This window comes from Lissotriton vulgaris, chromosome 11, assembly GCF_964263255.1.
Source record: "Lissotriton vulgaris chromosome 11, aLisVul1.2, whole genome shotgun sequence".
Taxonomy (NCBI): domain Eukaryota; kingdom Metazoa; phylum Chordata; class Amphibia; order Caudata; family Salamandridae; genus Lissotriton; species Lissotriton vulgaris.
In genome coordinates this window covers 139,974,468-139,998,809 of record NC_141699.1, presented here as the reverse complement: position 1 = coordinate 139,998,809, position 24,342 = coordinate 139,974,468, and the positions used below count along the sequence as shown (strand labels likewise).

Genomic DNA, 24,342 nt, shown 5'->3' with positions numbered 1-24,342 from the left:
TCTGAAGAATGCGCTTTGCAGCGAGGAATTCTCTCTGGCCGCTTGGACGGTAAGGGTGTAGTTCGGATGAAAGGAGAGTGCGTTACCTTGGTGGTTGATGGTGCCCCTGTCGCGCGCGGCACGAAGAATAGTGTTGCGGTCCCGGTAATTCAAGATCGTAGCGATGATGGGGCGTGGAGGCAGCCCGGGACTGTGGCGTGGACCAAGAGAACGATGGGCATGCTCCACAATAAAGACAGGGGAGAGGACCTCACCGAAGAGTTCCCTAATCAGCTGCTCCACAAAGTCCTCCATCTTCGAGATGTTGATGGATTCCGGAAGACCTGTGATGCGGAGGTTGCTTTGACTGGAGCGGGCCTCCAAATCCTCATTCTTTTCCCGGATAATCACCAAGATCTTGTCCATCTGGATTAGCTTCTGCCGGTCTTGGGTGGCAGCATCTTTGGCGTCCGACACTCTGGATTCGATGTGGAGTATCGGGTTATCATGGGAGTCGACACGGACCTTCACCGTGTCCAGACGGGCTGAGAGTTGGTCAAGCTGGGTCGCTATACCCGTCACTATTGACTTGACTTCCAGCATGATTGCCTTGAGGTCGTCCTCACGATTAGAGGGGACCTCCATGGTAGCGGCGGAGTCAACACTCTCGGGGTCCGCACCGTCCTGGCGAGAGGATTTTCGGAGCTCAAAGGCTATCTTGGGTTGTTTTGGGTCGTTTTTCCCCATGATGAGAGACCCCGGCGGCAGGAGAAAGGCCCACACGAGGCAGACAGCAGTCCAGAAAAAGGTAGGTGCACACAAACCCCAGCGGCTGGCAGCGGAAAGCAGGGAGAGGCAAGTGGGTTCCACCCAATTGGACCACAAGAGGGTGAAGGGGAGACACCCTGGAGCATGTGAAAAGCTCGAAGCACCCTAAAAGTTGGAGAAGGCGTGGAGCCACAGAGGCGCAACCAGAGCAGGCTCCCTCTGCAGCACCTGGTTACGGAGGTGGACAAGCAGGAGACACGGCTGAAGTCAAACTAGTAAAATAGAGGCAGGCGACCCATTCCGCAAGGCCGCGGTGAGCGAGGTTGACGTGGACACAGCAAGGCCAGCAGTCAATGCCACCTTAGGAGGGATAAGAGTAGCAGGGCAACACACACCTAGCCGCCAGACCAGGCCACAGCAAGCAGAGGGCAGTGGTCTAGGCAGGGTGCCTCTTAAGCCATAGGAGGCCAGGCCAGGCCAACAAGGAGCGTCCAGGCGCCAGGAGGAGCGTCAGGCAGGGAGCTGGGATCAGTTGCCTCAAGGATGCCCAAAGGGGCCACAGCGCCAATCAACAGGGGTGAGGCAGGTGCACAGGTTTATTTTGAAAGTTTTATATAGCGTGAACAAGATCTTTGCAGATAACAGAGCGCTTCACACAGGCATAAATGAGTGCTAGGGTGGGTACACGAGGGAGCATAGTTAGGAAGGTAAGGTAAGGTACGTCAATGCAAGTAGTACAAATAAGAGGGAGCATGAACAATCAGGTAGGTCAATCATACAACTAAAACACATGTGCAAAGGGATCACACAAATAGTACAGATTGACGCAAAGTCTTAAAAGATCAAGAGTAGTAGTTCAAGTGTATTTAGCCATGAGGATAGCTTTAACTTCTTTCTTAAAAAGAAGAGTGGAGGAGATGTGGCAGCTAGAGAAAATCCAGCCAGTGGAGAGGACGTCAGGCACCTGCGGCGCCCCCCAAAGCAGACATCACACAGGCTGGGAACAGGCGAGGGCGCTGCAGGTCAGGGGCTCGGCAACACCGGCGCAGCCCACTAGATGAGACTCCAGACCAGGAAGAGGAACAAGGCACGGCCCAACAAGGCAGAAGGCAGCGCCCGCGCGGCAGAACAGGAGAGCAGCCGGCAGGGGGGATGCGCACTAAACTGAGGCCGGAACAGGCGTGGAGTTGCGGGAGGCCCGGCGCTCACTTTACCGCAGGGAGCGGCCGGAAAGCCGCAGAATGCAAAGTGCCTGTACGGAGCACACCGGGCCGGGCGGAACATCCCGCAGACCCCCTACCCCGCCCGCAAGCCACAGATGCGGCTCCACTCACCCACAGGAGGTAACAGGCTTCTCCGATCGATCCACCGCAGCGCGCGGCTCCACGCAGTGACAAGCAGTCCAGGGCGGAGCAGGCCCGACCTCGCGGTCCCTAGGCCGCAGGTCCAGCGTCAACAGCCGAAGGCACAGCACCGCAGCAGGGCCTGATCGGGAGGGCGGAGGCGCGATGAGACAGCGCCCCGAGTGCCAGGGAAGCAGGATTCGGCGTCGGAGTGCAGCAAAGGAGAGGATGCCAGCAGGATTATAGCGGATAATTCAGCTTGGCCGGCAGAGCCCACTTAGAGTGTGGCCATCTTGCAGCTGGCCAAGCCACGCCCCCAATATGCATATTTAATGGGCCGGCCCAGCGAGAGAAAGGGAGTGTCACCTCTGCCTGTTAAAAGGGAGGTAATGGACGCCCATCTGTCTCCATAAAGGCCATTCAGGCACCCATTGGGCCAGGGGCTAGGCTCATGGCGGCCTGGGTAGGGAGCGTAGGTAGGGGGCCCCGGAAGAGGGGGTCCGGGCAGGGCGGAGCGCGGAGGCCAGTGAAGAGGGGTGGGGGGTCAGGGTGTTTGGAAGTGGAACAGAGCCGGAGGCCGCCAAATCCCTGCCAGGGGCTGCCACGCAAATATGTATCCATCCTCAGAGGATTCATATATTAAGGCTATATATTGGCCTGGTGGCCCTGTGCAGGTGCACAGCTTGCACATGCCTAAGGCCGCCCCTGATTGGGCCGCTGGCAGTATCCAAACAATGCAGAAACCACACATATCAGCCCTCCAGACTGCTAAAAAAAGCAGCCCACAGCTGGAACTGGACACTGTGCCCTCGGGCATTGCCCGAGTGCCCGCGTTCTCTATCCAATCCTGCTGCTAGCCACGAACACTGAGGAATCCCATTGTGTGACTGCACCCTTAGGCAGGGTGGGGAGTGCATCATTGATGTACTGTGCATTCTGCCACACAGGATTGGGTGTTAGGGGCAGCTTTCTAAGATATGTCCATGTTGTTTTCGGTATCTATTTATATGGGTGATTCTGTGTTGTTTCAGCCACTTCAGTGCTTCGAGACGCTAGAGAGGGTGGATGAGAGGCAGAAAAGAGGTGCGACACAGGGGAGGATAGCAGCACACTTAGGGTGTGAGGGTGGGGGGGTGGTCCCTGGGTCTGGTGGCTTAGTCGACTAATGCGTTCACTGTAGCGGCCTGTGTTTGACCTCATGGTCACAGGTTCAAATCCCCGTGGGTCTACTCAGTCTTTCATCCTTCTGGAGGTCGATAAAATGAGGACCATTGACTTGTGTAACAATTAACATCTGTTATTCAGCACCAAGACATCCTTTGCTGTGAACATGCGCTTTACAAATAGACGTTATGTTATGTTATGGTGGTGTGGGTGAAGTCGAGCACAACACAGCCCTCGACGACTAACATACACTAAGGTAGGGTAGGGGTGGAAGTTAGGGGTGCAGGTAGAAAGAACGGGGTGCGTGCCGCACTCTATTAACTGCTTGATACATGTCCTCCAGGAAAGAGAGTAGGGGAGGGGGGCATGGGCTCTTGACTTCAGTAGTTTCAATAACCTGCCGCCATATCCCGGTCGTTTCTGCGCCTCAGAGAAGCCGCGTCACCGGGGCTTGCAATCCCAAAGAACAAAAGTGACCCAGTTTCACTCCCCTCATCTCGGGCTGTAGGAAACGTCCATATGAGGGAAACCAAGTGTGACAGGCGGCGCTTAAAATAGAAGCCGCTCCTACAAGGTCAGCCTCCCCAAGGCAGGTAATGGAGACATCATTAAACCGCGGCTGTACTTGGCTTCCTTCCTTCCGGGGCTCGAAGACTCGCGTTCCCACGCAGTGTCCGTCTTTTCAGGCGATGCCGCTTCGCCCCACCCCCGTGCTGAAAAGGTCCTGCAAGTCTGGAACTGCACGATTCCGGTCTCCTGCATCGGCGCTCTTTATACAACATGCAGTTTCCAATTTAAGTGATCTGTCGCCCTGACAGTACTTAATTTGTACAATAATAAGTGCCAGGGCCCAGGGTATTTTACAGGAAGCCACTGGAGATTTCACCACCCACCCTGCCAGAACGGCCAAATTATTTTAGGTCACATAAGGTTGTCCTGCGTGCATTTGTATTGAAGCCCCCTCTCCCCCCACAGCAACTCTTTAAATGAATGTTTTGAAGGGGAGGGGGGATTTACCCAGATCTATTCACTCTGCTGTTTCCAAGAGCCAGAAGCTGTTCCATCGCACCCACCTGCAATACCTTGTCCACCAGTGAGATCGGAGGAGGGGTCTGTGACTGCCACATGTGGTCTACAGGTGACCGTGCAGCTATCAGTAAGGGTTTAACAGTTTACCTATTGGTATAGAGAGCTGGTAAATGCTATTGTCTCCTGAATCCTCTAAAAGGATTACAACTTTATCCATTGAGAGCTCGCGCAAGTGATCGACTCGACCTGGAGCAGCCTTTCCATCCATTACCATCACATATGTGTATATGATCCCTCGTCCCTTCAATGGCTCAAATCAATCAAATAACTCGAGTGAAAATTGTTTCTAGCAGCGAATTGTCTCTAACAGCTCTCTGCAATCATTGGCTGTCCACGCCAGTGCATCGGCTGAGGGTGGTGATGTCCTTCTGTTCAGCAAAGACTGAGCGTTTCAATGCACATCCTCAGAGGATAATTCTTCTCTCCAGCGTGGATCATCAGATCGCCAATTCTTAAGTCCTGGCTCTATGATTCGAGGGGAATGTGGGTGGAAGGCGACTGTGAATTATGTCATGTGTCATGGGAGAAGAGTAAGTCATGGCCCCCCTCTTCCTAACCCACATAACCCAGTCCACCCTCAAAGGGGTGTTTATATAGTGAGTACCCGGAGAGACTCAGAATACAGCAACCTGCCTACGCAACACTCGATATCCTGTTTTGTATCAGTTGTATTGCGGCTTTAGAAAATCTGAGGGGTGGAATTTGTACCACATGTTGGAGGCGCAGAAGGACGTTCATCTTTATGCTAGCTACTTTGATAAGCCATTAATTCTCAAGCCTACCATATCTAAATAGATTTTCATAGAGGATATCTAGTAGAAATATGGTGTTGCGTCTGTATACTTTTTTAATGGTTGATTTAAGATCGATCACTATTTAATAGGGCCCGCAGGCATTTCAAACCATTTTCACTAATAGTATCTTACTACTGTCAGTGGGGTCCACTACCCCCAAGCCTTGTCACTTTAAATAGTTTACCTTGCAGCCTCACGCTGCCACAAAAGCGATTCGGAGATGATAATTTGTATACGTGGCTCCATCGCAAGGATAGAAATAAGGGAAAAAAGAGGGCGCCCGTGCCTCCTTCTGGTAAGAGGGATCTGTCTCGAAAGTTTCCCATCCACCTTTATTATGCCCAAAGACAATTTGACATTTGCTTCAATGTAGGACATCATCTTTGAGGCAAACCCAGTTTTGTCCAAGACTTTAGAGAGATATGTCCAATCAACTCTATTGAACACCTTTTATGCATCTTGCGAGGAAAGGTCATTCAAATGTTTTTAAAATCTCTAAGTTCGATAAGCTCTACAGCCAACCATGTAGTATCTCTCGTTTGACGATTTGTTACAAAGACTGATTGGTAGGGAGAGATAAGGAAAGACCAGATTTTGTGGAGTTGAGCAACTAGTATAGAAGTAAATGTAAATGTAAATGTATAGGCATTTATATAGCGCACTACTTACCCGTAGGGTCCCAAGGCGCTTCGACCGGTGCGAAACCCTTCCTGGCTTCCCTGAGAGATGGCCCCTTAATGGGTATCTCCAGGGTGAGACCAGGCATCCCCGGCGGTCTGGTGGGGCCGTTAGTGAAGATGAGGCAAGCTAATGCCCAGAGTTGCCGAGTGTGATCGCTGATCAGAGTGGGCACCGAGGCGAGAGAATTATCGAGTCCGCTGACCCTGGTCCAGAAACCTGCCGCGCCGTGAATTTTATCATCAAAATTTAGCAGGACTATAAGTCTGCATGAACTACATTTGGTGGGAGCATTATCAGGTTGTAATATCAAGTGATTATGGATTCTACCAATGAATTAGTTATAGGGTTTTAATATAAAAAATAGTTCTAAACTGGATAACGGTTCTACTAAGATTTCTTGGTTGGCTTTATAAAATGATGCTGAGAATACGCCTGGCCTCTGGCTTTGTTTCTTGAAATGTAGTTAATGTGATATAAATAATATTTTTAAAGCACAACGGTTACCAAAATGGTATTGTGACACGGAAGGATTGTAAGCGAGTTTCCGAGCAGGAGGAATAGCGAAAGGCTGGTTAGCTTAGAGTAGCCCAAGGTTTTTAAGGCCTTATGAAAAGGAAAAAGCAGGTCAAGTGATTGTAGATGCAGAGAGTTCCAGATCTTTGCTTTCAGCACCAGAAAAGTCTCGACCTACCACTCGGGAGCGGCACAACCTGGGGACAGTGAGGAGCCACACACTTTGTGATAGGTAGGTATCCAGTGTAACCTTTTTGACGCGGAAAAAGTAATTCAGCAGGGAAGTTACAAAGCCAGTCATGTCACTGAATTCTGAATCACCTGGAGCCAGAGAAGAAAGAAGTCAGGAGAGCCAAGGAAGAGGGAAATGCAGTAAGCAACTTAGTACAGTGGCCTTGACGATGGTCTGCTATTTTGTGCTAGGTCCCAAAAGTCCAAGCAATATGCACAGATGCCTTTACATTTTTTGTTTTGTCACATTAGCTGCACTTCAAAGACAGAGGCCAAATGTCAGGCTGCCTTCTGACAAATTGCTGCTTATTTTTCAACATGGGGATTGGTGTTTACAAACTCCTCTCACTTTGCAGACAGAGTAAGAAAACGAAAGTGAATTATGTGAAATTCTTGCTAGGGTAAAGGGGGTGTTCAAGGAAAGGCTCTGTAGGATGTAATTTTTTTTGCAACACACAACAAAATGTAAATAAACTGTACACGTTCTGAAATTAGGAAATCAAAAATGAATCACATTTTTCAGTAATTCTGAAGTGTGATGGAAACAACTATTTTTTTAATAGGATCAAAACAAATCAAGACACTTTACTTGGTAATGCACAAATGATACATTTTAGTGAACATCTTCATGTTTTATTATTTGTGTGCAATACAGTTTCATCAGTAAAACAGTTTTTTGTGCAAATGTAGTGGCCATTTCCATGGAATCAATCAATCAATCAATCAATCAAAGCATTTATATAGCGCACTACTCACCCAGAGGGTCTCAAGGCGCTAGGGGAAGGGGGTCCGCTACTGCTCGAACAGCCAGGTCTTGAGTTGCTTCCTGAAGGCGAGGTGGTCCTGGGTCAGGCGGAGGTGGGTCGGGAGGGAGTTCCATGTCTTGGCGGCGAGGTAGGAGAAGGACTGTCCCCCTGTGGTGGCTCTTCGGATGCGGGGGACGGAGGCGAGCGCGTGGCAGGTCGATCGAAGCTGACGTTTGGGAGCTTAGAAGTGGAGGCGGCTGTTGAGGTATTCGGGGCCTTGGTTGTGTAGGGCTTTGTGTGCGTGGGTGAGGAGTCGGAAGGTGATCCTCTTGTTGACCGGGAGCCAGTGCAGGCCTCTCAGGTGTCCGGAGATGTGGCTGCGACAGGAGATGTCCAGGATGAGTCGTGCTGAGGCGTTCTGGATCCGCTGGAGTCTCTTCTGGAGTTTGGCGGTGGTTCCGGCGTAGAGGGAGTTGCCGTAGTCCAGACGGCTGGTGACGAGGGCCTGGGTGACCGTCTTCCTGGTCTCGGTGGGGATCCACCGGAAGATCTTGCGTAGCATGCGCATGATGTTGAAGCACGACGAGGAGACGGCGTTGACTTGTCTGGTCATGGAGAGGGAGGAGTCCAGGATGAAGCCCAGGTTGCGTGCGTGGTCTGTTGGTTTGGGTGCGCTGCCTAGGGCGGGGGGCCACCAGGAGTCGTCCCAGGCGGAGGGTGAGGATCCCAGGATGAGGACTTCCATCTTGTCCGAGTTCAGTTTCAGGCGGCTGTTCTTCATCCATTCGGCTACCTCTTTCATCCCTTGTGAAGGTTGGCTCTGGCGGTGGCGGGGTCGTTGGTGAGGGAGAGGATCAGCTGGGTGTCGTCGACGTAGGAGATGATGTTGAGGTTGTGCTGGCGTGCGATGTCTGCGAGGGGGCTCATGTAGACGTTGAAGAGGGTTGGACTGAGCGAGGAGCCTTGAGGAACGCCGCAGATGACTTCGGTGGCTTCAGATCTGAACGGGGGGAGGCGGACTCTCTGTGTCCTTCCGGCGAGGAAGGAGATGATCCACTCCAGTGCCTTCTCCTGGATTCCGACGTTGCTGAGTCGCTGCACTAGTGTACGGTGGCAGACAGTGTCGAAGGCCGCGGAGAGGTCTAGGAGGATGAGAGCTGCTGTTTCTCCGTTGTCAAGCAGTGCTCGGATGTCATCGGTGGCTGCGATCAGGGCGGTCTCGGTGCTGTGGTTGGCCCGGAAGCCAGACTGCGAGAGGTCGAGGGATCCGTTCGTCTCGAGGAAGGCGGCCAGCTGCTTGTTGACGGTCTTCTCGATGACTTTTGCAGGGAACAGGAGCAGCGAGATGGGGCGGTAGTTCTTGAGGTCGGTGGGGTCGGCTGATGGCTTCTTTAGTAGAGCGCTGAGTTCGGCGTGCTTCCAGCTCTCCGGGAAGGTAGCGGTGTCGAAGGAGGTGTTGATGATGTCCCGCAGGTGGGGTGCGATGACAGCGTCGGCCTTGTTGAAGACGTGGTGAGGGCAGGGGTCGGTAGGAGATCCGGAGTGGATGGAGTTCATCGTGCGGACGGTGTCTTCAGTGCTGATCGGGGTCCAGGCGCGGAGGGTGGTGGTGGGGGGCGGTGGTTCGGTCATGGCGTGCATCGGTTGAGTGCTGAAGCTGTTGTGTATGTCCGCGATCTTGTTGTGGAAGTAGGAGGCGAGGGAGTTGCAGAGGTCTTGCGAAGGGGTGATGTCGTTGTTTCCTTGCTGTTGTGTGCGTTGTTGTCCAGTCGTTCCTTGAATGCAGTTTTCTTGGTGGCGTGGATGAGTTGGTGGTGTTTTCGGGTGGCGAGCTTGAGGGCAGTCATGTTGTCCGGTGTTGGGTCTCTGTACCAGGTTCTCTCGAGGGCTCGGCAGTTCTTCTTGGAGCTCTTGAGTTCGTCAGTGAACCATGGGGCTTTCTTGCTACCGGGTCTGCTAGGCGGGGTCCTCATGGGGGGTGAGGTCGTCTGCGCAGTCGCTGATCCACTGCATGAGGTTGGTGGCCGCTTGGCTGGGGTTCGTTGCGCTGGTGGGTGGGTTCTTTCTCAGGGAGGTCGCGAGCTGGTCGGCTGTGATCTTGTTCCAGCTTCTGCGTGCAACCTGTTGCTGGTGGTGGTGGATCGTGGTCCTTCTGAAGCTGAAGTGGACGCAGCTGTGGTCCGTCCAGTGGAGTCCGGTTGCCTGGCTGAAGGCGATGTCCTTGCTGGATGAGAAGACGGGGTCGAGTGTGTGTCCGGCGTAGTGGGTGGGGGTGGTCACCAGCTGCTTGAGTCCCAGGTTTGCGAGGTTGTCCAGCAGGGTGATGGTGTTGCGGACGTTGTTGTTCTCCAGGTGGAAGTTGAGGTCCCCGAGGAAGATGTAGTCAGCGGAGAGGAGGGCGTGCGGGCTGATGAAGTCGGCGATGTCTTCGCTGAATTGTGTGCGTGGTCCCGGGGGTCTGTAGATGAGGGTGCCTCTGAGGGTGGTCTTGGGGTTGATGTGGACCTGGAAGTGCAGGTGCTCGGCGGGTGTGAGGGTGTCGTCGGTGTTGGTCGTGATGCGGATGGTGTTCTTGTGGATGATGGCGATGCCTCCTCCGGTCTGGTTGATGCGGTCCCTTCGGATGATCTTGTAGCCATCTGGGATGGCGATGGCGATGTCGGGCGCTGAAGAGGCGTTCATCCAAGTTTCCGTGAGGAAGGCGACGTCTGGTGAAGTTGTGTCGAGCAGGTTCCAGAGCTCGACGACGTGTCTGTGGACGGAGCGGGTGTTGAGCAGGATGCATTTCAGGTGGCTGCTGCTGTTGCTCGTCTTGGTCTTGGTCGGTGCTGGAGTAGTGCTGGTCCGGATGCAGGTGAACTTGCAGGAGTGGCAGCGGAAGGGTCCGTGGGTGCGTCTCGGGGTGGCTCGGTAGCAGCCCGGGACTTGGCCGGCGTTGAGTGCGTTGAGTTCAGTGGGGTCGTAGGTCCGGCGGGTGGGCTGGTTTCTGCGGGGGCCAGGGGTCCTGGCGCTGGGCGCGGTCCAGGCGTGGACGGGCGCAGACAGGCTTACCTTAGGTGCACCTTCGGCGCTCAGTCGGCGCTCCCGCTGCGCGCGTCCGCTGCGCGGTCGCTCTGGAGGCGTCATAAGAAGGGGGACGGGAGGGCGGGTCAGCTGGGCGGCGGGATCGGGTGGGCCAATTGGCCGGTGGTGGGCGGGGCCTGTGGTGAGCAGCGGCGGGAAAACTGGCGAACGGGCGGCTCAGCTGTGGCTGGGCCGCTCGGGGGGGCAGGGGGGCGTCGGCGGCGGAAAAGGCGGCAAAAGGCTGGCTTGGCAGGAGCAGGAGGCGGCAGGAGGAGCAAGGGGGTGACCCGGCCTGGTGAGAGGCGCAGCGGAAGCGGAAAGTGTGCTGTCTGAAAATGGCACTTCAATACCACACGATGCTTTAGTTATTTTGAAAACAAATCGCCCTCCTTATGTACATTAAAGCTAGGTGGGTCATGAAAGTTTGTTCTAAAAATTGGGTTGTGGTGCTAAAAGGTTTGGGAAGCACTTGTACAGAAAACTATCAGAAAAGTAAAAACGCAACATTTACAACTTTAAACAAGAGAGAGGAGCAAGGGAAGCCAACGGGAAATATCATTGAGGAAAAGGTGAAATGTAACAAGGAAGAAGAGTGGAAATGTGTTTAACAAAGGCAACTGCCATTGAAAAAAAAGTAAAAAGGCGGGTAAAATAACCTCTTTCTATCCCTGCCCCAAAATACATTAATATCATGGTTTCAATCTTTTTGGATTGTAGGTGTTTGATTTTAAATGAAATTAGATACATTTTCCAGCGACATGAATGTACTCATTTTTATTTTTTTTTTTAACATCATTTTTATTGCATCACCAATATAAATGTACAGACAAGATATTCAGCAAAAAATAAAATAGCATGACATTAACCGATTCGATTGAAGACATTCGATCTTCATCCGGAGGGATCACCCCGCTCTTGACGCGGGTGGCTTCATTTCCGTTCTGGTCCCGTACTTCTTACATTGTCTGACCGCTTTATTGTGCACATAACCCTGGAATGCTTTTGTGATTTACGCCCCTCCCCCTCCCCCAATTTCGGTACCCCAACATCCCTCCAAACCAGCTTCCCACCCGCCCTCCCCCGTGGTCGCGCTGCGCTTGAGTAACCATGTATTAGTGCCCGGTGTGTTGTAGGAGGAAGCAAACAATCGCTAAGGTGTGTTCTCCTGTATAGTGTTGGGGTCTGCTCCAGCTAGTTCGCTCTCGCCTTCCTGCCCCTCATCGTCCACTTCCCTGAGCGCCTGCACCATCACCTCCCATGCAGTCGCCCTTTCCAGTGCTTTCTCGTCATTCGACCTCCAAGCCATCTGGTACCGTAGGGTACTATCACATGCTGCCCATCTCAGACACTCCCCATACCATCTTTTATACGTGGGCCCCACTCTGGACTTCCAATTTCGTGTGATCTCCCGCTTGGCCAAGATAAGCCCTAAATCTATAAATTTACTTGACATCGTATTTCTAGGTGTATGTGGGAACCAGTGAAGGATGCCAACTGCTTTAGTATACTGGATATCCCTGTCCGTCGCGCCGTTAAGGGCCCGCCCAACTTCCTGCCAATAGTCGCCTAAAGAGGGGCAATCCCACAGCATATGACATAGATCCGCCCCCGCTGTATTACATCTGGGACAAGCAGCGTCGGTCGCCCCAAAGTACTGTTGGATTTTCCCGGGCGTGAGGTATGCCCTGTGGATAACATAAAAGTGGATCAATTGGAACCTGGCATTCCTCGAGCTCTTCCGCGCCCTCCTCAGCAGTTGGCCCCAGGTCGTGTCTGGTATCTCCACCTGGAGGTCCAGCTCCCACTTGGCCTTCAGGGCTGCCAAAGGTTGCAAGGCCTCCCGCTGCATCCTCGAGTACAGGCACGTGACGGCCTTAAAGGTTCCCGCCGCCATCATGGCGTACTGGCAAGCCATCGAGGTGCCTGGTTCCTGCAGCCCTTCCCCCCAGTGGGCTCGCATGGCGCCCGTGACTGCCGCGTGCAGCAGGTAGTCACCCCTCGGTAGGTCAAATCTCTCCTGTAGGTCCCGAAACGGCAGCAACACCCCATCTTCGTAGAGGTCACCCAGCACGTGCACTCCCGCCTCCTCCCACCCTAGCAAGCGTGACCAATCACCTCCATGTGGGAGGGCAGTGATCATTCCCAGCGGTATTTCGGGGGCATACATAAGGCGGACACCCGCCCGCTTACGGGCCCGGTCCCAACATAGCCGGAAAGTCTGTTCCTCGACCGTCAGGTCTCCCACTCGGAGTTTCTGGTGCAGCGTAATATAAGCCAGAACGTGTCGCGGGGTGCCTTCGGCTCTCGCGTCCTCCGGACCTCTATAAACTCTCGCCACCTCCTGAGTAAAAGTCTGCAGCTGCGCGGCGAGGTAATATCCTTCGAAGTCCGGCACTGCCATACCTCCCTCATCTTTGGGGCGTAACAGCGTGTCGAGCGCTATGCGTCTCCTACCCGTGCCCCACAGGAACGCTATAATCAGTGACCTCAGGCGTTTGAAAACCGAACTCGGGATCCATACCGGCAGTGTCCTAAAATAATACAAAAGCCTGGGCAGAGCTATCATTTTAAGCAGGGAAATTCTACCAGCCAGGGAGAGCGGTAGAGTCGCCCAGAAGTCCATAGATCCACGCAGGGCGTTAATACAGCGAATTATGTTGCCATCCAGCAGGTCGGACGGGGCGTGGTAAACATAAACCCCCAGATAATGTAGGCAGCGCGGCTCCCACCGGAGTTCCTGAGCAGTGAGTGGGCACGGCTCTCCCGGCCTCAGGGGAAACAGACAGGATTTAGGCCAGTTGACCCTCAGGCCCGATAACCTACCGAACTGCTCCAGTAGCCTCCGCGCCCCCTGAAGTTCGGCGCCGGCATCGGCCAAAAACATCAACAAGTCATCCGCATATAGGGAGATGAGGTGTGGCCTCCCCCTAAAAGGCAAGCCTGCGTAGTGGCGGCCCAGTCTGGCTACCGCAGCGAAGGGTTCCATTGCCAACGCAAACAGTAGCGGAGATAGGGAACAACCCTGTCTAGTGCCACGCCTAACCGGGTATTGTCTTGAGATCAGTGCGCCCACCCGGACCCTTGCTACCGCCTCAGTATAGAGGACCTTGGTCCACTGTATATATCCGTCTCCCAACCCGAAGCGACGCATCACCTCATACAGGTATCCCCATTCGAGGCTGTCAAATGCCTTCTCAATGTCGATGGACAGGACAAATGGGGAGACGGTGTCTGGCCAGTCCGCACCCATCAGTCTCGTAAGTCTACGGATGTTATGAGTGGTATTGCGCGTCGGTATGAAACCGCACTGGTCACCATGAACCAGGCCCGTCATGTGCACTAGTAATCTGTTGGCCAGAATTTTACTGAGGATCTTGTAGTCCGTCGTCAACATAGACAACGGGCGATACGAGGACAGCGCCGCACCCTCCCTGCCCGGCTTCAAAAGTGGGATCATAAGGGCCTCGCACATAGAGCCCGGGAGTCGGCCCTTCTCCTGCGCCTCATTGTATACCTCGCGCAGCCGCGGAGCAAGATGTTCTAGGTATTTGCCATAAAATTCGATCGGTAGACCGTCAAGGCCCGGGGTCTTGTTTCTAGCCATCTGTTTTATAGCACAACCTATTTCTCCTAGGGAGATGGGCCGCCCTAACTCTTCTGCCTCCGAGTCCTCCACTCGCGGCAACTCTAGCCCGTCCAAGAACTCCTCAAGCTCCTCCGTCCCTCCCGTGTCACCACTCAGATAGAGCCCTTCATAATAAGCTCGGAACTTGTTCAGGATCCCGGGTTGGGAGTGGCAAGGCTCCTCCCCTGGCTCCTGGATCCTCATGATCGGCCCTCCCCCCCGGATAGGGTTAGCAAGCCAAGCCAACATCGCCCCCGCCTTATCACCTTCCGCATGCGCCCTCGTCACGTACGCCTTGTGGTCGAAGCTACGCAGCCGCTCCAGCTCCACCGCCAGCCCCTCCCGCGCCCCGCTAAGCCCCTCCTGCAGTTCAGGGTGATTCGGGCGCCTCTTCTCAAGATCCCTCAGCCGTGTCTCAGCCCTGTCCAAGTCATCCAACAGTGTCTTCCGCGCCCCTGCCGTGTGCCCAATACAGTGTCCCCGCACCACCACCTTGAAAGCATCCCATTCAACCGCCCTCGTGGAAGCCGAGCCACTGTTCTCCTCAAAATACCTCTCAATACGTTCACTCAGGGCCTCCCTGAACAACAAGTCGTCCAGGGTGTCAGGTTGCAGGCGCCATGTTGGCACGCAGTTAACAGTCACCATCCATTCCAGAGACATCAACAAGGGGTTGTGGTCCGATATCGTCCTGGCCAAGTATTCCGCCCCTCCCACCGCGGGGAGCACACATTCCGAACAAAGAAACGCATCCAGCCTCACATGTAAATCATGCAGGTGCGAGTGAAAGGAGTAGTCCCTAGTGGTGGGGTGCAACGCCCTCCATGCATCCGTGAGGGCCCAGCTCTCCTGCCATTCTGATCTACGCTTGGCGATCCTATGTGCTGGGGACGCGCGCAGCGGGGGATGGGACCTATCTAGTAGCACATCCTCAACTGAGTTGAAGTCCCCTCCCAAGAGGACCGGTCCTGCCAAATAACCCGCCAATTTGCCCGAGATGTTAGACAGGAAAGCGGGCAGATCTACATTAGGAGCATACACATTACAGAGAGAAATCATCCTGCCTCTCAGCCTTCCTTCCACCTCCACATATCTGCCCTCTGGGTCTATCGACGACTTCGAGACCTGGAAGGGGACCCCCGCCCGTATCCAAATCAATGTCCCCCTCGCAAATGCTGAAAATGTCGTATAGAATAATTGCCCCCTCCAGCGCCTTTGTAGTGCCGCCCCTTCCTGCTTATTGAGGTGCGTCTCCTGCAAAAACGCTATGTGAACCCCCCTACGCTTGAGGTACGCCTGAACCTTATGTCTGCGCGTCATGGATTGCATACCCCGCACGTTCCAGGTCACACATTTCAACGCTCCAGTACTAGCCATTCCCCCCTACACAACCGGACCCCACAGCAAAGAACAGTGTTCGTATAAGTCCCGCGACCACGGCCCCCCCCCCCCACCCTCTCCAAACAGGAAGCCAAACCCCTCCAACAACTACAACCCCCTGAGCAACCCCAACTGCTCGCAACTCCCACCCCCCCAGGACAGGCCCCCCCGCAACTGGAAGTACCCCCATCCAAACCAACACTCCCGACCACCCCTCAAGGAAAGGTGGTAATATTCGCAGTCCCCACTGCGATGACCTTAGGGGCCAGTAAGGCGCGGCTCAATGCTATAAGACCTCCAACAAATCAGCCCCGCGCGCTCCACCCCACAATCCCCACATTACAGCTCCCCAAAACCTCAATCAATATCTTTCCACTGCTGCGGGTCCATCGCCCCGGTGTCCAACCAGCGAGTCCATTCCGCCATACCAGTTCATCACGCCTCCAGTATCTCTCCCGAGGTCTGCGGCGTCACAATAGGGCCCCGGGCTCCACCAAATTCCGATTGTCCTGTCTCTGAGCCCGTGCCCGGGGCCTCCGAATCCGTACCCTTCCCAGACTGAGTCCTGGCGGCTCTAGATAAGTCCACCACCGCCTGTAGGGCCGCCTGCCTCTCCGCCTCCGTCTGCGACATCGAAGGTTTCCCGGTCCTCTTGCGGTTCCTTCTGATCCGTTGGGACTGCCTGATCGGCTTTTCCACCTTAGCCTCTTCCTCCCTGGCCTTAGCACCGTCCGTTCCTGCCTTATAAGTGTCCCACCAGTCCCATGCGTCCGCGGAAGTCGTGAAGAATAAAGACTTCTCATCCACCACCACTCTTAGCTTGGCAGGAAACAACAGGGAGTACTTGATGCCTTCCTGGCGGAGCTCCCGTTTGAGGGACAGGAAGTTTGCCCGGAGTCGCTGAGTCTCAAACGTGTAGTCCGGGAACATGGTGACTCTGTTGTTTTCCACTTGAAAGGGCCCTGCCTCTCTCGCCCTCTGCAAAAGCCAGTCTCTGTCCCGGTAATGGAGCAACTTGAACACCACCGGGCGAGGAGGAAGGCCCAAGGCTGGCGGACGCGCCGGAACTCTATGTGCCCGCTCCAGGGAGAAGAAGGGGGACAGACCTTCTGGTGCTACCTCCGTCCGCAGCCAGTTATCCAAATAGCCCACCATGTCGTCGCCTTCAATTTTCTCCGGCAGGCCCACTAGGCGTACGTTGTTGCGCCTGTTCCTGTTTTCTGCATCCTCGGCCCTCCTTTCCAGCACCTTCAGACGGTCCATCACGTCGGCCATCTGGGCCTTCACCGTTGCCTGGGCCGGGGCTAAGTCCTTAACCGTGGACTCCACGGATTTCACCCTGTCCTTGAGTTTGTCGTGGTCGGCCTTCAGGAGGCCCAAGCCCGTTGCCACCTGAGCTATATCTTGCTGCAGGGCATCCTTTGTGGTGGCGATGGCTTCCAGGATACGATCCTGCATCCGCTGTAACGCCGCTTGGTCTCTCTCCGCTCCTTCCGCCGCCTCAGTGTCGGTCGCGCCATCTCCCTTCCCCTTCGGCTTCCCCATCTGGGCCGGGGTGGGCGGTGGTCCTCAAGTGTGTACTTGGTCGCCCTCCGAGCGTCGCCGGGCACCGTCCTCCGGCCGGGTTCTCAGGCCCAGAAATGTCACCAAGAAGCAGGAAGCACCGAGCGGTCGTGGCCCGGCCAGCGCCAGTTGCGCCAGAGGTCTGGGGTCCTCGTCTCCGGGTCACTGTCGCGCCGTTGTTGCCCCAATCAGGAGACGGTCCTCAACCACCGCCCAAGGGCGCGCCAAAAGTCCATCCGGCACCTGGGGAGAGGCGCGACTCAGCCGCCAACACCTCTAGCGTGTCCGGGAGTGGTCTTCAGTGGGTCTCCGGGCAGATGTCTCCGTCACAAGCTATCCCATGCCCTCGCCGCCATTTTGGGGTCCGCGACTTCTCGGCCGAGTTCAGCTTTCAAAGTTGAGTTACTGCTGTGGGAAGGCTCGGTGTCGTCCTCCGTGGGTCCCGGACCCTCCGCAGTACCGTCCAGTACCGGATAGTGTCCTTTATCTCGGGGTTCAAATGAATTTTCAGGATATTTTCCGGGATCGGGCACGGAGCTCCGAGCTCACGCTGCCTACCTCCTCGGCATCCAAGCCACGCCCCCGACATGAATGTACTCATGTGAAGAAACATTGGAATGCCAGCTTTCAAGTTCAGCATGGTGGGGGGAAATACATTGTTTTCCTAAAATGTTGAGAAACCAATAAAATGGTCTACTTTTAGCATGAGCAGTGAATTCATGCTTTGCTTTCCTGCTAGAAACTTGCTCTTCCAAACACACCATCTCCCCGGATACCTTTTTAGGTCTCGGCTAAACGCGCGGAAGCGCGTCTCGCCGAGATCTTTTGTTAGCGACTGTGCTTCCCAGGAGACAGTTTCGGCCGCGCGCATCCTTGGAGCCGATTTGAAACGGGAACGCGCGCTGTGGCCAGGCACTGTCTCCTGGGAAGCTCAAGCATCACACACGCATGCGCATACACACCACACACGCATGCGCATACACACACACAAGCGCCCATGCACGCACGCACATACATACATACAGAGACACCCCCCCTGACACATACACACACACGCGCACACACACAAGTGCACCGAGGCCCCCCTTCCTTCCCCCACCGTCACCGTCGCACACATACATACACACACAAGCATACACGCACACACACACACACAAGTGCACCAAGCCCCCCCAGCCTTTTGGAACTTACCTGGCCAATGTCGGGGACTCTGCTCTCAGCACGCGGCGCCCAACCTCCTGCTGGCGCGGCCCCGGGGCTCCACACCGCTCACAGGAGCCCCGGGCGCGAGACGCATTTGACTACGCCTGCCTCCTCTTCCGGTCTGGACGTGGCCCCGCCCCCGTCACAGGCGACCGTGCCTGACTTCCGGGGCGGCCGCGGCGGGATTCCGGGGGCATTTAGCCCATTAAAAATATTTTTCAACAAAGACTTAGAAACGGTTTAAACAAGTTTCGTAAGGTTTAATCAGTTGCAGGAAGGTATTTGCAACTTGTGAATGAGCAGTTTAATATTTGGGAAAATAAAACAACAAGGCAAAGGTCATAACACCCTCAGATAGTTGATTCTTTCTCATGTACAGCAGTGTGGAAGTGACTGCGACAGAACCTAACTACACTTCATCACCTGTAAGTCATTATATAAGATCCATTTCAGAGCAGGTGCTAGAAGATTGGTTTCAAACATTAATAAAACTAATGCTCTTCAAATAAACCGCACAATTAAATTGCGATGTTCAGGGTGGTTATAGTCCACTAGATGGGACACAGTTCTGAGCTACATAAAATGTTATACAATGGAACTCACAGAGAGCGACAGGTGTTTCCTCAATCTTAGAGAAAGGAAGAGAAACATACTCAGGAAGAGGCACAGGATGAAACATCAGCCAGCTCAAACATGGGGAAAAATCATCAGAACACAAGGGCCAGCCCAGAGCCGCATGACAAGTATTACACACACCTAACGCTTTACACATCTTTAGAGAGGGCACTGCTGATATGTTAAAAGTCTGCAAATTTATAGCAGCATGAATCATACTTAGTAATAACCATAAAATATGGCGGAAGGCGCGATACTAAAGAATCATTGTAAAGTGAGTGCAGAGTAGTAATGCAGAGTAGTAATGCAGAGTAGTGAGTGCAGAGTAGTGAGTGCAGAGTAGTGAGTGCAGAGTAGTGAGTGCAGAGTAGTGAGTGCAGAGTAGTAATGCAGAGTAGTAATGCAGAGTAGTGAGTGCAGAGTAGTGAGTGCAGAGTAGTGAGTGCAGAGTGCAGAGTAGTGAGTGCAGAGTAGTGAGTGCAGAGTAGTGAGTGCAGAGTAGTGAGTGCAGAGTAGTAGTGCAGAGTAGTGAGTGCAGAGTAGTGAGTGCAGAGTAGTGAGTGCAGAGTAGTGAGTGCAGAGTAGTGAGTGCAGAGTAGTGAGTAGTGAGTGCGGAGTGCAGAGTAGTAATGCAGAGTAGTGAGTAGTGAGTGCAGAGTAGTGAGTGCAGAGTAGTGAGTGCAGAGTAGTGAGTGCAGAGTAGTGAGTGCTGAGTGCAGAGTAGTAATACAGAGTAGTGAGTAGTGAGTGCTGAGTGCAGAGTAGTAATGCTGAGTAGTGAGTGTAGAGTAGTGAGTGCAGAGTAGTGAGTGCAGAGTAGTGAGTGCAGAGTAGTGAGTGCATAGTGAGTGCAGAGTGGTAATGCAGAGTAGTGAGTAGTGAGTGCAGAGTAGTGCGTGCAGAGTAGTGCGTGCTGAGTAGTGAGTGGTGAGTGCAGAGTAGTGAGTGCAGAGTAGTGAGTGCAGAGTAGTGAGTGCAGAGTGCAGAGTAGTGAGTGCAGAGTAGTGAGTGCAGAGTAGTGAGTGCAGAGTAGTGAGTGCAGAGTAGTGAATGCAGAGTTGTGAGTAGTGAGTGCTGAGTGCAGATTAGTGAGTGCAGAGTAGTGAGTGCAGAGTAGTGAGTGCAGAGTAGTGAGTGCAGAGTAGTGAGTGCAGAGTAGTGAGTGCAGAGTAGTGAGTGCAGAGTAGTGAGTGCAGAGTAGTGAGTGCTGAGTGCAGAGTAGTGAGTGCAGAGTAGTGAGTGCAGAGTAGTGAGTGCAGAGTAGTGAGTAGTGAGTGCTGAGTGCAGAGTAGTGAGTGCAGAGTAGTGAGTAGTGAGTAGTGAGTGCTGAGTGCAGAGTAGTGAGTAGTGAGTAGTGAGTAGTGAGTGCAGAGTAGTGAGTGCAGAGTAGTGAGTAGTGAGTGTGCAGAGTAGTGAGTAGTGAGTGTGCAGAGTAGTGAGTAGTGAGTGTGCAGAGTAGTGAGTGCAGCGAGAGTGTGCAGAGTAGTGAGTGCAGAGTAATGAGTAGTGAGTAGTGAGTGCAGAGTAGTGAGTGCAGAGTAGTGAGTAGTGAGTAGTGAGTGCAGAGTAGTGAGTGCAGAGTAGTGAGTGCAGAGTAGTGAGTGCAGAGTAGTGAGTGCAGAGTAGTGAGTGCAGAGTAGTGAGTAGTGAGTGCTGAGTGCAGAGTAGTGAGTGCAGAGTAGTGAGTGCAGAGTAGTGAGTAGTGAGTGCTGAGTGCAGAGTAGTGAGTGCAGAGTAGTGAGTAGTGAGTGCTGAGTGCAGAGTAGTGAGTGCAGAGTAGTGAGTGCAGAGTAGTGAGTAGTGAGTAGTGAGTGCAGAGTAGTGAGTAGTGAGTGCAGAGTAGTGAGTGCAGAGTAGTGAGTAGTGAGTGTGCAGAGTAGTGAGTAGTGAGTGTGCAGAGTAGTGAGTAGTGAGTGTGCAGAGTAGTGAGTGCAGCGAGAGTGTGCAGAGTAGTGAGTGCAGAGTAGTGAGTAGTGAGTAGTGAGTGCAGAGTAGTTGCAGAGTAGTGAGTAGTGAGTGCAGAGTAGTGAGTAGTGAGTGCAGAGTAGTGAGTAGTGAGTGCAGAGTAGTGAGTAGTGAGTGTGCAGAGTAGTGAGTGCAGAGAGAGTGTGCGGAGTAGTGAGTGCAGAGAGAGTGTGCGGAGTAGTGAGTGCAGAGAGAGTGTGCAGAGTAGTGAGTGCAGAGTGAGTGTGCAGAGCAGTGAGTGCAGAGTGAGTGTGCAGAGCAGTGAGTGCAGAGTGAGTGTGCAGAGCAGTGAGTGCAGAGTGAGTGTGCAGAGCAGTGAGTGCAGAGTGAGTGTGCAGAGCAGTGAGTGCAGAGTGAGTGTGCAGAGCATTGTGTGCTGTTGAGTGCAGAGTGCTGTGTATTGGCAATGTTAATGACAATGCCATTTATTTTTGATTTAAAGAAAAAAAAATGTCATGAGCAATGCCAATAGCTCTACCTTTAATGATGCCGAGACCATTGCATTGCAAATGCTTGTTATTTACCTCTCTGCTCCGAAGAAAAGGATCCATGTGTGTCTCAGCAATAACGGCTATGTATTGGCATCTGCCCATCAACCTTTGAGTGCGCAGTAGTGTATCCCATTAGCCAATGTTCCCTGGTATCTCACCAAATTTCCAGTCTCAGATGGCACACGTGCTGCTGCGCCTATTATTCAGGGGCCTCCTATAGAAATAAAGACATACCTCTGCAGTCCTTTGTTCTGCATTCATTTTGCCATAATTTGCATGAAAATGGGACTTCTTATCCTGCAGACCTCCAAAGTCTTTTGGGAGTTCAGTGTGTTTCATTGCATGGAATGCAGAGGCAGGGCTAGCGTTACCACTGTAAAGGGTTCCTATTACAGCCTTTGCAAGATGATACGTGAGTGATAGATTTATCGGAAAGAGGAGGCCCAAGAAGCTGCTTCTCCAAATACCACATAACTGTGAAAAATTGAAAATCAGTGTATCCCTCAAACATGCACTTGGTAAAACAATAGCTGTAAACATGTTTCATTTAAAAAAGGGTCAAGATTTTTCTAGTTTTTATCTGAAATTTAGCACCCAAAGGTTGACTGTGCTCTCTGGTTTTCTGTCATTGCTTGTTTCTGCTGTAGGCTTATCAAAGGTGATGGCGAGGTTCTAGAAGAAATTGTGAGCCAAGAAAGGCACAAAGAGATAAACAAGGTAACGTACAGCATTTATCTTCAAAGATCTAGCGTTTAAATGTGGAGACGGTGAAGTGTGTCGCGTGAGCTTGTTTAAGTGTGTGTATAAAAATGCGGCACACCGCTTCGTATTTTAGGCTTTAACTTGTTTTTTTTTCTTCTTTGAAGCAAGCCACCAAGGGAGATGGGCTAGCCTTCCAGATGCGGACCGGAATGCTCCAGTAGTCTCTTGGAAGAACCCCATCTGCCCACTGACCACAAGTATCTCGCATCAAGAATTTGTTGTGTTCGTACTATATTCATCCAGTCCCCACCGACCTTTACCTGTTGTAATACCTGGGAGCGCACTTGACAGTCAAGCCATTGGTCAAGCGATTGAGAACCTCCTCAGTCGAAAACATTTCCTGTGTCCATATGGGGGAAGCCACTTCTCACCATAGTGATGCAAAAGCAAAATCAAAGGTAGGAAATATGCCACCCTAAAAAATAAACGTAGCCAGACTCATGAGCCAGAAACAGTGGTTGACAAACCAGTAGGTACTCTTCTGGTCCACTCTTAGTTCGAGTGGCTGTAAAAACACATGCTATGTCCTGAATCCCAAAGAAAGATGTCTTCATAGAGCCAGATAGATATAGTTGTTGAGCGTGGTACAGCACCCTTGCAACAAGTGCAATTAATATCTGGAAAGATATACAGGCACAACTGCTGCAGTCTTTCTCCTATGTCTATTTACTGTGTGGAACCTCTAGGTATTGACCGCGGTACTGCACTTTAAAATGTCCTATAATGTGTATGCAGCTTTCTATCACCACTTCATTGTGAGGCTCTGCTTGGTCACTCAGGCCATGATTTGGGGAAGCAGAGGTTTGGGACTACTGTTTTTTTCTTCCTTCTGTGGTGTCCATTCCAATCCATCAGTTTGTCTGGGGAAGCAGGATGTATGGGTTAGTGGGTATGTCACTGCGCTTGTTTATAGGTCTGTCCAAGCTAAAGCATCAGAATGTACTTTTCTGGTGTCCCCCCACTTTGATTTGAGTAGCCCAATCACAGTATGATAGCGCGGAGGGGCGGAGGACTGCAGTGTTAAAGGTGGCAAGATAACTGACAGAGGAATAGAGACATGAAGAAAATGGAAGGGAAAATGGATGACGCATCAAGAGAGAGTGTAAGAAGGATAATAAAGAAAAAGTAAGGGGGTGAAAAATAGATAAGAAAGTGAAGAAATAATGGCGGAAAAAGTAAAGGAGCAAGGAAGGAATGAAAAATGAAAGGGTGGAAGCAAGGAAAAAGGAAGGAAGGACTTAGAAATTGAAAGGAATAAAGGAAAGTAACGAGAAAATGAAAAGGAAAAAATAGGACTGAAAAGGAGAAGGAAGAAAGCGAAGGAGAGTAGAAAGAAAAGACAAACTAGAAAGGAAGGAGGGAAAGAAAATAATAAAGGTTGGACCGGATGGAAAAAGGAAGGTAGGGAGGAAGAGGGAAGGATGAAGAAAACGATTGGATGGATGAAAGAAAAGAGGAAGGGAGTATAATTAAAAGGGAGAAAGAAAAAAGGGAAAGACGAAAAGAAGAAGAAAAGGAAAACAAAAGAGAAGATGTAGTGAGAAGAAATGAAGTAGCTAGAATTAGGAAAGGGACTGTACAAGGGGAAATGGAAATGACCGAAAGAAACAGACAGGGAGAAACAAGAAAAAAGGAAGGAGCAAGGACAACAGAAATGAAGAAAGGCAAGAAGTGAACAACAATGGAAGAAATGAACGAAGCAGGGGAGAAGAAGGTGAAAAAGGCAACGAAAAAGCCAACTTAAGGGACACAATATAAGAAGGCAGAGAAGAGAGAAAGGACAAGAAACAGTGTGAAGACAGAAAGAGAAGCCAATAGAAAGATGGAGACTCCAGAAAGATGAGCTAAATCAATAGAAAAATGACTGGTGAGAGAATGAAGACAATACGAAGTGTTATACGCTAGTAAAATGGTGTCTCTCGACGGAGGTGGCTATCCAAGACATAAGTTTAGCATCCTTGCTATTATTTAAGCCGACCAAGACATTTTGGCTGGTATCCATGGCTTATAATGAGTATTATAGCATAACGCGTGTCTCACTTACATGTAGAGAGTAACGCCAGCTAGTTATGATGTACATCCTAGGTGTTTTCAGCGCGTGCAGATGTAAGTCAGAATCTGTAGCTTTGGGCAGTAGCACATTTTTGGGCATTTGCTGAAATTTAAAGACTGGTCTGTTGTGGCCTGCATCTGTGGATTTTCTAAAAACGAGCTGGAAGTTGGGGTACGGTGACAGAACATTGTTTAAAAAATATACAAGCTATCGTGTTGGAGGATTGAGTTTATTTATCTAAAGCAAAAGTCTGGCATTCATGAATTGGTACACATTTTTTGTCAATTTGTTGTGTTTTTGAATAAATATAAAGT

The 24,342-nt window shown here is 52.1% G+C and overlaps 1 protein-coding gene across 1 annotated transcript in view; it reads left to right on the top strand.

Moving 5' to 3' along the window:
- Nucleotides 1-23,277, top strand: part of ARL6IP4 (ARF like GTPase 6 interacting protein 4) — a 97,067-nt gene extending 73,790 nt beyond the window's left edge. The window contains exons 5-6 of the mRNA XM_086942935.1: nucleotides 21,861-21,930; nucleotides 22,080-23,277. Of these exons, the coding sequence (XP_086799061.1) occupies nucleotides 21,861-21,930; nucleotides 22,080-22,136 (127 nt within the window). The 3' untranslated portion in view covers nucleotides 22,137-23,277. The remainder of the gene's footprint in view (nucleotides 1-21,860; nucleotides 21,931-22,079) is intronic.
- The last annotated feature ends 1,065 nt before the right edge of the window (nucleotides 23,278-24,342 follow it).